The sequence below is a fragment of the Piliocolobus tephrosceles genome, chromosome 1 (genome assembly GCF_002776525.5).
Source record: "Piliocolobus tephrosceles isolate RC106 chromosome 1, ASM277652v3, whole genome shotgun sequence".
In the NCBI taxonomy this organism is placed as follows: domain Eukaryota; kingdom Metazoa; phylum Chordata; class Mammalia; order Primates; family Cercopithecidae; genus Piliocolobus; species Piliocolobus tephrosceles.
In genome coordinates this window covers 173,862,189-173,878,359 of record NC_045434.1, presented here as the reverse complement: position 1 = coordinate 173,878,359, position 16,171 = coordinate 173,862,189, and the positions used below count along the sequence as shown (strand labels likewise).

Here is a 16,171-nt window from a genome sequence, read left to right as displayed (position 1 = left end):
TCTCCTGACCTCGTGATCTGCCCACCTTGGTCCCACAAAGTGCTGGGATTACAAGCGTGAGCCACCACACCCAGCCAGCACTCCATTTTTCACATTAAAAAAATTTGATTAATATAGATGTCATCTATAATCACAGAAATCAATATCAGAAATGAAATGAAACTATCCTCTATATTTTAACTCTGCCTTCTCCAGGGAACTGTAACATTACTACGTCAGTAAGGTTTTATTCTCTTCCCTTCCCTAATAATAGGCAACACACAAAAACAATGATAATTAACTATTTTATCAATAAAAATATACAGTTTTAGAAAAATCACAAAAACTTAAAGTCAGTTTTTATGACTGTCACAAAATATTTTAGAATGATAAGTTATTTTCCATTTTCAATTACTACTATTCAATTTTAGAATAATGTATTAAAGTGACATTTATGACAATCTTTCTGTATATATTATTTTGGTCTACTGACATTTTACACATAGTAGATCAACAATAGAAACTTTACACTGTTCTTAACTTGGGAAGAGGAGGAAAGATGAGATTTTTTTTTTTTTTTTTTTTTTGAGAGAGTCTCACTCTGTCACCCAGGCTGGAGTGTAATGGCATGATCCTGGCTCAATGCAAACTCTGCCTCCCAGGTTCAAGTGATTCTCCTCTCTCAGCCTCCCGAGTAGTTGGGATTACAGATGCCCACCACCACACCCAGATAATTTTTGTATTTTTAGTAGAGACGGGGTTTCACCATGTTGGTGAGACTGCTCTCGAACTCCTGACCTCGGGTGATCCGCCTGCCTCAGCCTCCCAAAGTGCTGGGATTACAGGCATGAGCCACCGTGCCCGGCCTGGAAAGATGAGATTTTAAAGTAAAAAAACATGTCACTGACATGAGTTCCCAAGTCAATTTACTGTATCAGTATATAATACACTATATTATATCCTTATCAAATAATATAGTATAATCAATATGTAATACATTATATCATATATTACATCACTTTATGATATATTATATTATATATATTACATAAATATATATTACCTGGTGGAACTAGCTGTATCAACTCGAACACTGCTGTATCATCTAAAAGTTTAAAGAAAAATTTCCTTAAATAAATTAATAACAAAAAATTACTTAATTTATCATGGGAGTGTCTAAAAGCCAAAGTAATCACTAGGTAGACTATATATATGCTTATGTATTCATATATAATGTACACATCTTTTTTTTAGAGACAGTGTCTCGCTCTGTCACCAGGCTGGAGTGCAGTGGCACAATCTTGGTTCACTGCAACCTCCGCCTCCCGGACTCAAGCAATTCCCTTGCCTCAGCCTCCTAAGTAGCTGGGACTACAGACACGCACCACCAACCACACCTGGCTACCTTTTTTTTTTTTTTTTTGTATTTCAGTAGAGACAGGGTTTCACCATGTTGGCCAGGATAGTCTCAATCTCCTGACCTTGTGATCCACCCACCTCAGCCTTCCAAAGTGCTGGGATTACAGGTGTGAGCCACCGTGCCCAGCCTAATGTATACTTTTATAAATATAAATTATGTCTATTTCTTAAGTAGAGTGGTGAGTACAGTGAGGTACATTGACTCTTGAACAACTTGAGCGTTAGGGGCACCAACACATGCCTCATTAAAAATCCATGTATAATTTTTTCCTTCCCAAAATCTTCATAGCCTACTGTTGACCAGAAGCGTTACTAGGAACATAGTTGATTAGCATATATTTTATGCTATATGTATTATATACTGTATTCTTTCAATAAAGTAAGCTAGAGAAAAGAAAATGTTATTAAGAAAATCCTAAGGATGAGAAAACACATTTATGGTACCATATTTATTGATACCATAAGTTTATATTGTCTGCTTACAAGATAAATTGTCTGTTTGAAATGGAATGCAACCTCAGCTGCGGCCCTCTATGTATGGTACATATCAAGCCATTCAACTTTGTCTTGTAGTGTCATGACTTTCCTCCACTTCCTTAGCGCACTTCCAGCATCACTAGTGAAACTCTGCATGGGTCGCCTGAACTCTAAGTGAAGAGTTGCTGGAGGCTCAGTGGGGACAAGTGCAAGAGATAAAACTCCTGAGATAGCCAATCATTGGGCTCTCAAGTTTTTGTTAAGTTTTACTTCCTGGAGTTCTACTAGGTCCTCACTATAAATACTGGAGAAAAATCCCCTCATATTTCCACCAGCAGGGAGAAGAGAAAAGAAACCGTTTTGAAGTATGTCAGAGCATTCCATTCTTAAAAAGACCTGACCTCAGGATTCTTTTTCTACAGCCTAATCAACTGGGCTCATATCAGAGCCTAACCTATCTGAGAGAAAGTAAATACTCAAATACTCCAGCCAGGTCTGGGGTTCTACTTCTGGGAAGAAAACCCAAGTCCAGCTCCCTCTAGCCTTCCACGTGGGAGAAGGGAAATGCCCAACTCCAACCATATCTAGCATTCCACACAGGGGAAGGGAAAAACTCACTGCCTCTCCTTCCAGCCATCCTGTCCAAACTAAGACGGGAAAATCAGAAGCACCGGTGAAGGTCACAATTTAGGGGCACAGGCTCACCAAAAGACTGTGACCTGATCATAAGACTGTAGAACACCTCCGTCTCCTCACACTTTACCGATACATTACTAAAAGCTCTTTACCACAGTTTCATTCACTCAGTATAGCTTTCAGCAAATAAGTACATACTAAGTACAAATACTTACATAAGGCATACTAAACAGCAAAAAAAAAAAAAAAAACAGTTTGAAGAGACTGAACAAGCATCAGACCCAGAGTCAGATATGACAGGAATGTTGGAATTACTGTATCATGAATTTTGAAAAACTGTAACACGCCATGGGATCTAATGGAAAAAGGAAACAACATGCACCAACAGCTGGATAATATAAGCAGAAAGAGACGGAAATTCTAAGAAAAAAACTGCCAACCTAAATAAACAGCAAGAGGCTCTTTAAAGAAAATAATATTTATTCAGGAATAGGGCATTGAAATGGGAATACAGGTGCCATAGTAAACTATATGTGCATCCAGGGAGGCAAAGGCAGACAAAGGATTTTAAAGGGAATGTGAGGAAAATTACATAATTGTTTTGAAATGATTAGTCTTGGCTACAAGTATCAATAACAAGGGTGATGACAGTCCAAGGTTGGACAGGAAGTTGCTGGGCAGATGTGCTCATGCAAGTATTTTTTGGGTTAGGTTGCAATGGCCTTTGTGTAAGACTTAGATTTTTGTAGAGTCTTTTATGATAGTTTTGTTATCAGGCATACAAGTGTGACAATCCTCCCCTCATAGTCTTTCCCCATTCTATTTGTCAGGTGTTTTTTTGATGTTTTTTGTTTTTGCTTTTGTTTTTAACACAGATGACTTGATTTTGATTCTGACAACTTTCACAAATAAAAAAGAAATACTATAGATTGAAAACACTGTAATGGAAATGAACAATGCCTTTGAGGAACTCACTATTAGATGGGACATGGCTGAAGAAAGAATCTTAAAGCTTAAAGATATCACAACAAAAACTTCCAAAACTAAAAAGCAAACAGAAAAAAAAAGACTGAAAAAAAAAACACAACAAAAATATCCAAGACCTCTGAGATGACAACAAAAGTTATAAATATGCATGATGAGAATATCAGAAAAAGAAGAACTGGGGGAAAAAAAAAACACACACACACACAAAAGTGCCTGAAGCAATAATGACAACAAATTTCCTTAAATTAGTGTCAGATGCCAAACCAAAATACAGGAAGGTCAGGGAACAGCAAGCAGAATAAATGCCCCCCCAAAATATCCCTAGGCATATCATATTCAAACTTCAGAAACTCAAAGACAAAAGAAAACTCTTGTGCCAGGCACGGTGGCTCACACCTGTAATCCCAGCACTTTGGGAGTCTGAGGAATGTGGATTGCTTGAGCTCAGGAGTTCAAAACCAGCCTGGGCAACACAGCGAAACTCTGTCTCTACAGAAAATACAAAAATTAGCAGAGCATAGTGGCACACACCTCCAGTCCCAGCTACTCAGGAGGCTGAGGTAGGAGGATCACTTGAGCCAGGGAGGTGGAGGTGGCAGTAAACCAAAATCATACCCCCACACTCCAGCCTGGGTGAAGGAGCAAGACTCTGCCAAAAAAAAAAAAAAAAAAAAAAAAAAAAAAAATAGCCAGGCTTGGTGGTGCATGCCTGTAATCCCAGCTACTTGGGAGGCTGAAGCAGAATTGCTTGAACATGGGAGGTGGAGGTTGCAGTGACCTGAGATCTCACCACTGCACTCCAGCCTGGGCGACAGACAGACTGAGACTCCATCTCAAAAACAAAAAACAAAACAAAACAAAAACCAGAGAAATGTAAACTGGGTGGATATTTGATAAGAAAGTGTTCATTTTTAGATGTGATATAGTACTGTTCCTATAGTTTAGATGTCCATATCCACAGATAAAAGGATATGATGTCTGAAGTTTGCTTCAAAATAATCTGAAAATAGGCGATGAAGTAAGGAGATACAGATAAAAAAAACATTAGCCATGTGTTAATAATTATGGAACTAAGTTTTGAGTACATAGGGGGTTTCATTATTCTCTTTTGTCTACTTTTGTGTCTTTATGAGTATTTGTCTAATACAAAGGTTTTTAAAATGTTTTCAATTGGACAAAATTATATGTGTGTGTGTGCTCTAAACATATCACCATGAAAGTTCTCAATACACTGTTTTGTTGTTGTTGTTATAAAGTTCTATGCTGATTTTTCCATAAGATTTATTAAAATGTTCAAATTCCTCACTCAAAATGTTAATCACATAAATGTTTAAATTTTTCAGAATATCTACATATTTCCTACCTTTCATACATTGAACAATACTAATTTTATCATTAAAAATTTTTTTAAAGGTTTTACAAAGACAGAAGTAGAAGCAATAGACTCTTACCATGAAATTAATCATCTCCTTTTAAATCTCATGCCATATGGTTTTGTCAACTGTTTACCCTTTCTCATTGCAATCTCGTAAACTCATGGCCACTACCACTTTTTCATTGAAGATCTAACTGGCTAATCTTCCTCTCAAACTTAAGACTTGTCATAATTTTCAGCAATATCAACATCCAAGTGAATGATTCATACAATAGTTGTCTGACCTCCTCAAAGCCAGGACACCTATGGAAGGATCCTGATTATATAGTTACATACCTGATTCTTCTTTTATTGCAATTAATGTTCTTTTAAACAAAGGGTCTGTATTTTATGCATTTCTTAATCCTCTATATTCTCTTATAGTAATTGTGTCTGTACAGGTAATTTAAAAATATTTAAACTAATCTTAGTTATTATCATAGGTCACTGGATAAGCAACTTTTGCTTAAAAAGACTTTTCTTCACCCCTCAAATAACACAATATATCCTATGAATACATCATGCTTCTTCTAATCTCATTATCAATAAATGGAAGAACAAAAAAGGGAAAATGCTGAAGTGGTACTAATATGAGTTTGGCTTCTATGAAACTTGACTGACCTTACAATAATTATAATGATTAAGCACAAAGCAAAATCCTGTCTTCTAGAAAATACCTGAGCATACGATAAAATTTCATTAGAAATCAAAAGAATTCCTGGGCGTGGTAGCTCACTCCTATAATCCCAGTACTTTGGGAAGCCAAGCCGGGAGGGTCGCTTGAGCCCAGGAGTTCAAGACCAGCCTGGGCAACATGGCAAGAACCCATCCCTACAAAAAAAATATATATATATATACAAAAAATTAGCTGTCTGGTGGCATGTGCCTGTGGTCCCAGGTACTTGGGAGGCTGAGGTAGATCACTTGAGCCTGGGAGGCAGAGGTCACAGTGAGCTGAGACTGCCACTGCACTCCAGCCTGGGCAACAAAACCAGACCTGGAAAAAAGCAAGAAAGCAAGAGAGGGAGGGAGGGAGGAAGGGAGGGAGGGAGGGAGGGAGGGAGGGAGGGAGGAAGATAGAGAGGAGGGGAGCGGGGGAGGAGAAGGGAAGGCGAGGGAGGAAGGAAGGAAAAGGAGAGAGAAGGAAGGGAAGGGGAAGGGAAGGAGAAAGAGAAAAGGGAAAGGGAAGGGAAGAAGAAATCAAATGAGTTAAACATAATCTTAGGATAAGCTCAGTTTCTTAATTTTCCACATATACTAACACTATATTTTTCCTGAAGTCAATTACTCTGCAACCTCAACTATTTGAAAAACATGATTACAAACTAGAAAATATTTTAAAAACAAAAAACTTACAAGTAATCGAAACAGCAGTGTTTACTACCATTTAAACAGTATCTTCTGTGTGTCAAGACTAAGCTTCTATTAGCTTCAAACAAACCCTTTAAACAATCCTAACTAGGTAAGTACTACCTCTATTTTACAGATAAAAAACAGAGACTAAAGGCTAATGTTATCAAAGATAACAGTTCCTGAGCTCAGGTATTACTGTATTCAAACTTGTTTTCTTTTCACTAACAACTCTACTAGAACTAGAAAATAGTGATTTACAAAATATACGTGGTATCTGAATGAGAAGTAGAATAAAGAAATAAGACAGTTGCTAGAGAGGGACAAGGATGAAGACAGGAAATATTTCTTTTTAGGGTGGAAAAGTACAACATGTTTATATAGGGTAAGAAAGCAGCGACAAGAAAGACACTAAGGAAATGGGGCTTACAGGATACATCTAATGAACAAGCTCCTAGAGATGGCATGAGGAGATAAAGAAGACCCGTAAACAGAGTAACTGAACAGAACAGAAAAACTTCATCCTGTAAGACTGGGCAAAGATAAGTACGGGTAAGAGTGTAGGTTACTTTTAGGACAGAGTGCAATAAACTGAGGCACATCACTACTATTACCTCAATTTTGGTCAGTGAAATGGGAAGTAATCATCTCTTCATCTTAAGAATACTAGAGTTTAAACAAGGGGACACCTGTTAAGATAAATGAATATTTTTAGAGTATCAATGATAGAAATTAAAGAGAAAGTTTTCCAAGAAGTAAAAGGAGTCCAAGGTAGTACTGAGAAGCAATTTATGATGGTACCGATTTCAAGGTCATGAGAATCTATCAATCTGATACTATGAAATATATATTTGGTCTTCATCCCCCTCCAAAATACTGTCTTTTTGTATGCCAATGTTGACTGACAGCTTCAGGATGGGGCTGGTCACTGGAAAGACAAGAGCATGATTAGTGTTGGGACTTGCAGCAACCCCCACAAACTCTAGGAGGGGAGAGGGGTGGAGGGTCAAGTTGATCACCAATGGCCAATAGTTTAAACAATCATGCCTATGTCATGATGCCTCTATAAAAACCCAAGAAGACTGTTTCTGAATAGCTAACATGTGGATGTTCCTGGAGGGTGGCTCATCCAGGGAGGGATGGAAGCTCCGTGCCCCTTCTACTAAACCTCATGCTATATATCTCTTCATCCATATTCTTTGTAATAGCCTTTATAATAAACTGGTAAACATAGGTTTAAGCATTCCTCTGAGCTTCGTAAGCTGCTCTAGCAAATTAGTCAAAGAGGGGGTCGTGGAAACCCCAACTTCAAGCCAGTCAGGAGGAAGTTCCAGCCTGGAATTGGGCCTGGTGTCTGTAGGGGCTGCAGGATATGAGGGACTAAACCCCTCAATCTGTGGGATCTGACACTATCTCCAAGTAGAAAGGGTCAAAATTAAATTGGAGGACACCCAGTTGGTATCTGCTGAAGAAGTTTATTGCTTGCTTGGTGGTGGGGAGAACCCCTACCACTTTGGTCACAGACGTCTTCTTCTGTGTTAATGATTGTTGTGGTAAAAGAGAATAGAGAAAAACATGGCTTGATTTTTTCCTAAATAATAAGCAACAACAAACTAATCTAGTATAAGAGCCAGAGAGGCAAGTTGCAGCATTGACCCAGTAATAGACACTTATTAAGAATCTACTACATGTTAGCTTTGATGTGATATTTGATATAATGAAATACATAAGGTAAAATAAGATGAAGAAAGTTTCACAGCAGAATACTATTTAGCCACAAAAAAGAATGAAATCTTACCATTTGCAATACATGCATAAACCTAGAGGACATTAGGTTAAGTAAAATAAGCACAACACAGAAAGAAAAAAATAATGCAGTATCTCACTGATAGGTGAAATCTAATAAAACACTATGATATAATAGAAGTAGAGAGCAGAACAGTAATAACCAGAGGTTGGGTAGGTTAAGATGGAGAGGGGATGAAGAAAGATTGATGGATGAGTACAAAGTTACAGTTAGATAGGATGAACTAATGCTGATGATCTATTGCACAGTAGGGTGACTATAGTTATCAACAATGTATGGTATATTTCAAAATAGCTAGAAGAGAGGACTCTGAATAGTCTTAGCAAAAAGAAACAATAAATGTTTGAGGTGCTAGATATGCTAATTACCCTAATTTGATCATTACACAATGTATAAATGTATTAGAATTTCATATGATGCCCAATATAGATGCACAATTATTATGTCAATTAAAAATAAAATAAAACTTGAAAAACAAGAAAGTTTCAATGTAACCAACACAAAAAGAACAAATCCTTGTAAGCAGCCATGTTATATTTGATCTCTATCTTATATGCTTAGGGAAAAAGTCAATAAATTCCAAGAACCAGTAGTATTATAAGCCACATGTTATGGTTATATTGCAAACTAATAATATTAAGATCATTAAGCCAATCATAAATAAATATTTGAAATACACTGAAAAGACTTAAGACACAATATGAAAGTACAGTAGAATGACTGAATATAAGATAAACATATTTTTGTCACTTTACTATGTAGCAACTCCACCTTCCCTTAAAAAAAGAAAAGAGAAAAAAGAACAAATTGGGTGAAGGATCTTATTCTCAAAAGCAGAAAGAAAAATATAATAGTTAAAAATAAATATAGTCAGAAATGTAGAGCAAATATACACATACACATACACATAGTCCCCAAAACATTAGTAGTAACAGGCTGGAAGAAAACAAGCTTAAATAAATCAATATATATCACATATCTGGACGGGAAGAAAGGAAATGTAAAAATGGCAATTCTCCCAAAATAAAATTAAAGCTTAAAGAGATTTATCTTAGACCTTCAAAAATGATTCAAAGTTCATCTAGAAAAATAAATACGCAGGAATATGAATGTGTGTATCAAATGGAAAGAATATACATCATAGAAAGCTGTAATGCTTAACTATGCATTATCAGTCCAATAATAGAGATTTGGAATAATGAAACAGGCAGAATGGGGGGAAAGGAGGATGGGAGAATATAGAAAGAAAGGATAAGAGCAGAAAATATATTAACGAGAAACAGATTTCTGCTTCTATAATGACAATTTACACAAAGCAGACCAATCATTCTAAAAAGGTTAAGAAAATCTGGATTATTTTTAAAAATCTGCCTGTATTCACAGAGAAGCTAATAAAGCAGTGACGAACGACAAAGCCAAGATTTGGGAGAAGGCAAAGCCAGGGAGATGAACCAGACATTGAAGCTGTTTTCTCCCTAAGAGAATCTGCTAATTCTGGAAAAAAGAAATTGAAAGACTGGAAAAGCTGAGCTGAGATTTTTATGGTCTCACAGACTAGAAGCAGAACACGAGTGCAGGGTCTACTAAGAAGAGGAAGTCTTTATAAAGTCTCTTCAATTTGGATAGGGCCCCCAAAAGACAGGATCGTAGGAATAAGGATTAACTCAAAGGAACTTGGTCTTTACAAGGACTGAAATCCATCTTCAAATCACCTCAATGTGTGACATTGGATTGATACCATCAAGGATTGCTAGTACTACTAGCAACCTACTATAAACAAATAAAAAGCAAACATAAAGCCTATTTGGAGAAAGAGAACAAGACACTATGCCTTCAACTATTTTTACAATTTTTCACAGTTAATTTTTGGAAAGTATTCAGCAGTGTTAACTAAAACTAGGCATACATCTACCCTATGATTCAGAAATTTCACCTGTAAGAATATACCAAAAGAACTACGTATATCTCTTTACCAAAAGATATGTATAAGAATGCTCGTAGTACTTTTATTCATAATAATCCAAAACTTAAAACAATTGTCATCAATAGAAAATGAATGGTAGTATATTCATATAACGTAATACTGAACAGCATTAAAGAAGAATAAACTACTGAGACATAACAACATAGCTAATTCTAACAGACACTAGGTATAGTTAAAAAATTAAAATAACATATTCCAATAAATACATATTACATGATTTCATTTATATGAAGTCCAAGAATAAAATTAATCAATGCCGATAAAAAGTCAGAAAAGTTGGCTGGGCATGGTGGTTCACACCTATAATCCCAGCACTTTGGGAGGCTGAGGCAGGCAGATCACTTGAGGTAAGGAGTTCAAGACCAGCCTGACCAACATGGAGAAACCACATCTCTACTAAAAATACAAAATTAACCAGGCATGGTGGTGCATGCCAGTAATCCCAGCTATTCGGGAAGCTGAGGCAGGATAATTGCTTTAACCCGGGAGGCAGAGGTTGCGGTGAGGAGAGATTGGGCCATTGCACCCCAGCCTGGGCAACAAGAGCAAAACTCCATCTCAAAAAAAAAAAAAAAAAAAAAAAAAAGTCAGAAAAATGACTATCCTGGGGAGAGGTATTGACTGGTAGGGGAGAAATGGAACTTTTTAATGTTTTCTTTTTTTTTTTTTGAGACGGAGTCTCACCCTGTCACACAGGCTGGAGTGCAGTGGTACAATGTCAGCTCACTGCAACCTCCACCTCCCAAATTCAAGTGATTCTCCTGTCTCAGCCTCCTGAGTAACAGGAATTATAGGCATCTGCCACCACGCCCGGCTAATGTTTGTATTTAGTAGGGAGGGGGTTTGCACCATGTTGCCCAGACTGGTCTCAAAATCCTGACCTCAGGTGATCCACCTGCCTCAGCCTTCCAAAGTGCTGGGATTACAGGCATGAGCCACTGCATCCTGCTTTAATTGTTTTAAAATTTTGTAGGTACATACATAGTACATGTATATATTTATGGGGTACATGAAATGTTTTAATACAGGCAGAAATGTAAAATAAGCACATCATGAAGAATGGGGTATCCATCCCCTCAAGCATTTATCCTTTGAGTTACAAACAATCCAATTACACTCTTTATTTTAAAATATACAATTAAGGTATTATTGACTATAGTCACCCGATTGCACTATCAAATAGTAGGTCTTATTCATTATTTCTGTATTTTTTGTATCCATTAACCATCCCCACCTCCCCATAAACCTGTTACTATCCTTCCCAGCCTCTGGGAGCCATCATTCTACTCTAACTCCATGAGTTCAACTGATTTGATTTTTAGATCCTACAAATAAGTGAGAACATGTGATGTCTGTCTGTCTGTGCCTGGCTTATTTCACTTAATATAAGTGGAATAGTTCCATCCATGTTGTTGCATATGACTGGATCTTATTCTTTTTTACAGTTGAATAATACTCTATTGAGTAAATGTACACTTTATTCATTCATCTGTTGATGGACATTTAGGTCCAAGTGTTAGCTATTGTAAACAGTGCTGCAACAAACGTAGGAATGCAGATATCTTTTTGACATACAGTTTTCCTTTCTTTTGGGTATATACTCAGCAGTGGATTGTTGGATCATATGGTAACTCTATTTTTAGTTTTCTGAACCTCCACACTGTTCTCCACATTTACATTCCCAGAAACAATGTACAAGGGTTCCCTCTTCTCCACATCCCCGCCAGCATTTGTTATTGCCTGTCTTTTGGATAAAAGCCATTTTAACTAGGGTGAGATGATATCACATTGTAGTTTTGATCTGCATTTCTCTGATGATCAATGATGTTGAGCACATTTTCATATGCCAGTCTGCCATTTGTAAGTCTTTTGAAAAATGTCTATTCAATCTTTTGCCCATATTTTGATCAGGTTATTAGATATTTTCCAATAGAGTTTTTTGAGCTCCTTATATTCTGGTTATTAATTCCTTGTCAGAGGGGCAGTTTGTAAATATTTTCTCCCATTCTGTGGGCTGTCTCTTCCCTTTGCTGATTGTATCCTTTGCTGTGCAGAAGCTTTTTAACTTGATGTGATCCCAGTTGTCCACATTTGCTTTGGTTACCTGTGCTTTAGGGGTACTGCTCAAGAAGTCTTTGCCCTGACCAATGAATGTACTGGAGACTTTCCCCAATGTTTTCCTGTAGTAGTTTCATAGTCTGAGGTCTTAGACTTAAGTCTTCAATACATTCTGGTTTGATTTTTGTATATGGCGAGAGATAGGGAACCAGTTTCATTCTTTTGCATATAGATACCCAGTTTTTCCAGTACTATTTATTAAAGAGACTATCTTTTCCCCAGTGTATGTTTTTGACACCTGTGTCAAAAATGAGTTCACTGCAGTTTGTGGGTTTGCTTCTGGGTTCTCTGATTCAGTTCCACTGGTCTATGTGTCTGCAGAAGGGAACCTTTTAGATGCTGCAAGTATTTTGTATTTCAGTGAGTAGCGGTTATATGGTTACATACAAATGTCAATAGTCATTGAAGTGTATTCATAAGAGGAGTGTAGTTTGCTTTAGTATACAAAGACTAGCTAAGGCAATATTCAAAATGAAGAATAAACCTGGAGGGTTTAAACTACCAGACAGCAAAACTTAAGCTGCAGTAATTAAGAACGTATAGTATTTATGCAAGGATGGACAAACGGACCCATGAAACAACACAGAAGCTAGAAAAAAATTCCACATGCATACACATGCCCTAGCAGGCACTTAATCTATGACAAAATAAACACTGTGAAGCAATGGGAATAAGTCTTTTCAACAAACGGTACTCTGTAATTAGAGATTATATGTGAATAAAACAAATTTTATCCCGACTTCATACCATATATAAAAATTAAATCCTGGTGGACTATAAATCAAAATGTAAAAGGTAAAAAAATAATACTTCTTAAAGATTATGTAGAAGGATGTTTTCATAACTGGTATAGGCAAAGATTTCTTTTTTTTTTTTTTTTTTTTTTTTTTGAGACGGAGTCTCACTCTGTCGCCCAGGCTGGAGTGCAGTGGCCGGATCTCAGCTCACTGCAAGCTCCGCCTCCCGGGTCCATGCCATTCTCCTGCTTCAGCCTCCCGAGTAGCTGGGACTACAGGCGCCCGCCACCTCGCCCAGCTACTTTTTTGTATTTTTAGTAGAGACAGGGTTTCACCGTGTTAGCCAGGATGGTCTCGATCTCCTGACCTCGTGATCCGCCCGTCTCAGCCTCCCAAAGTGGTGGGATCACAGGCTTGAGCCACCGCACCAGGCCCAAGATTTCTTTAAAATTAAAAAAAAAACAAGCACTAGGCACAAAGGAAAATATTAATAAATCAAACAACATTAGATCATGTTAAAAATAACTTGTTCATCAAAAGAACAAGAATCGCTAATGGATTAAAAATGTAAGCCACACAGTGGGACAAGATACTTGCAACATATAACTGGCAAAGGGCTTGTAATGAGAAAATGTAGGGAATTCCTACAAATTAATAAGAAGATAACAAACACAGTGGACAAATGGCAAAAGACAGGCACTTTACAAGGAGAAGGAAGAGTGCATCTAAAGGACCTAGAAAGATAATCCCTAAACAGCTCATACACACATACTAGGAAGCACAGCAGATCAATTTGAAAAAACGCAGCAGAAACTGGAAAGGGGTTTGCTCATTTCAATAGCAGGTAAGTTCAAAAGTTGTACAATAAAGTCTGAAGATGGAAACTGACCTCCCACGGTTCCTGTGCAGAATGAAACCCAAAACACTAGAAAAAAAACTATAGGGAATAGAATAAAACTTGAGCAGGACAAAACTAAAAATAAAAACATCAGGAAAAAATGGACTAGCAAAAGTGAAATGGAACAGAGACAGAACACCCTGGAAAGCAAGCCAACACACTTTGAACACTACATATAGAAGCTCTTTGAAGTTAAAATGTTGTCCTGAATCAATCTTCCAAGACATAAGAAAAACAAAAATGCTTTTAATTTGAATTCAATTAAAAGTGAGCAAAGAAAAGGATCAAGGTCAAATCTTTTACAAAGTTCTTGTTTAAATAATAATAAGCACAAGAAGAAAATTCCTACGATGGCAGCCAAAAAACATGTTAGCAAAATAGAGCAAAATTATAATCTACTGAAAAATTAAGGAAGTAATACAAGATACTGAAGAAGTACATTAATCAAAATTAGAAAAACACAGATGTAAGATGATATAAATCAGGAAAAAATTAAAAATAGAGAAAGTCAGTTCAATCTTTTTCTCTTATAAGACATGGGGTCTCACTCTGTCACCCAGGCTGCAATGCAGTAGCATAATCATAGTTCAATGGACCCTCAAACCCCTGGGCTCAAGTGATCCACCAACCTGAGCCTTCTGAGTAGCTGGGACTATAGGGATGTACCACCACATCTGAGGAATTTTTAATATTTTTGTAGACATGGGGTCTCACTATATTGCCCAGGCTGATCTTCAACTCCCAGCCTCGAGCAATTCTCTAGCCTAAGCTTCTCAAAGTGCTGGGATTATGTCTATGAGCCACCACACTCAATCAGAAGTTATTTCATAATTCAATATGAATTAAAATAAACAGGAAAGAAAATAATACAACAGATATGCCTTAAAATAGAAAAAAATGAGAATATACAATCAAAAAGAAACAAAAAAATTAAATAGCACAGAAAGTAAACACTAAATGGGCAACATGATACAAAATACTATAATAGTAGCTCCTAATAAAGAAAATTGAGGCAAAAAAAAAAAAAGAAAAAAGAAAATGAATACTAAATAATACACTTCAGCAAACTTCGCTGAAATGGATACATTACTGCTGTTTTCTATAATGAGCCTTATGGAATATATATATCTAATTTAAAGAAAAACAACCTAATTTTACATCCAATTAAAAATGATACAATTTTGATATAAGCAAAAACCAAATGACCTGATGGAGCTGAAAACCATGGCACGAGAACTACATGACGAATGCACAAGCTTTAGTGACAGATTCGACAAATTGGAAGAAAGGGTATCAGGGACTGAAGATCAAATGAATGAAATGAAGTGAGAAGAGACGTTTAGAGAAAAAAGACTAAAAAGAAACAACAAAGTCTCCAAGAAATATGGGACTACCTCTGATAAAACAGACTTTAAACCATCAAAGATCAAAAGAGACAAAGAAGGACATTACATAATGGTAAAGGGATCAATTCAACAGGAAGAGCTAACTATCCTAAATATATGTGCACCCAACACAGGAGCACCCAGATTCATAAAGCAAGTCCTTAGAGAATTACAAAGAGACTTAGTCTCCTATACAATAATAATGGGAGACTTCAACACTCCACTGTCAACATTAGATAGATCAATGAGAGAGAAAGTTAACAAGGATATCCAGGAATTGAACTCATCTCTGCAGCAAGCAGACCTAATCGACATCTACAGAACTCTCCACCCCAAATCAACAGAATATACATTCTTCTCAGCACCACATCACACTTATTTCAAAATTGACCACATAATTGGAAGTAAAGCACTCTTCAGCAAATGTAAAAGAACAGAAATTAAAACAAACTGTCTCTCAGACCACAGTGCAATCAAACTAGAACTCAGGACTAAGAAACTCAATCAAAACTGCTCAACTACATGGAAACTGAATAACCTGCTCCTGAATGACTACTGGGTACATAACAAAATGAAGGCAGAAATAAAGATGTTCTTTGAAACAAATGAGAACAAAGATACAACATACCAGAATCTCTGGGACACATTTAAAGCTGTGTGTAGAGGGAAATTATTAGCACTAAATGCCCACAAGAGAAAGCTGGAAAGATCTAAAATGGACACTCTAACATCACAATTAAAAGAACTAGAGAGGCAAGAGCAAACACATTCAAAAGTTAGCACAAGGCAAGAAATAACTAAGATTAGAGCAAAACTGAAGGAGATAGAGACACAAAAAACCCTCCAAAAAATTCAATGAATCCAGGAGTTGGTTTTTTGAAAAGATCAACAAAATTGATAGACCGCTAGCAAGACTAATAAAGAAGAGAGAAGAATCAAATAGACGCAATAAAAAATGATAAAGCGGATATCACCACCGA

The 16,171-nt window shown here is 36.7% G+C and overlaps 1 protein-coding gene across 8 annotated transcripts in view; it reads right to left on the bottom strand.

The window, feature by feature from the left end:
• SPATA6 (spermatogenesis associated 6) overlaps positions 1-16,171 on the bottom strand; it is a 186,516-nt gene that overhangs the window by 119,186 nt on the left and 51,159 nt on the right. For 7 of the 8 annotated variants that reach the window (XM_023187716.1, XM_023187715.1, XM_023187718.1 and 4 more), the window contains exon 4: positions 1,043-1,084. In XM_023187716.1, coding sequence (XP_023043484.1) covers positions 1,043-1,084 — 42 coding nt within the window. Of the gene's footprint in view, positions 1-777; positions 834-1,042; positions 1,085-16,171 lie in introns of those variants that run through there. The other variant, XM_023187719.1, reaches the window with a different exon arrangement.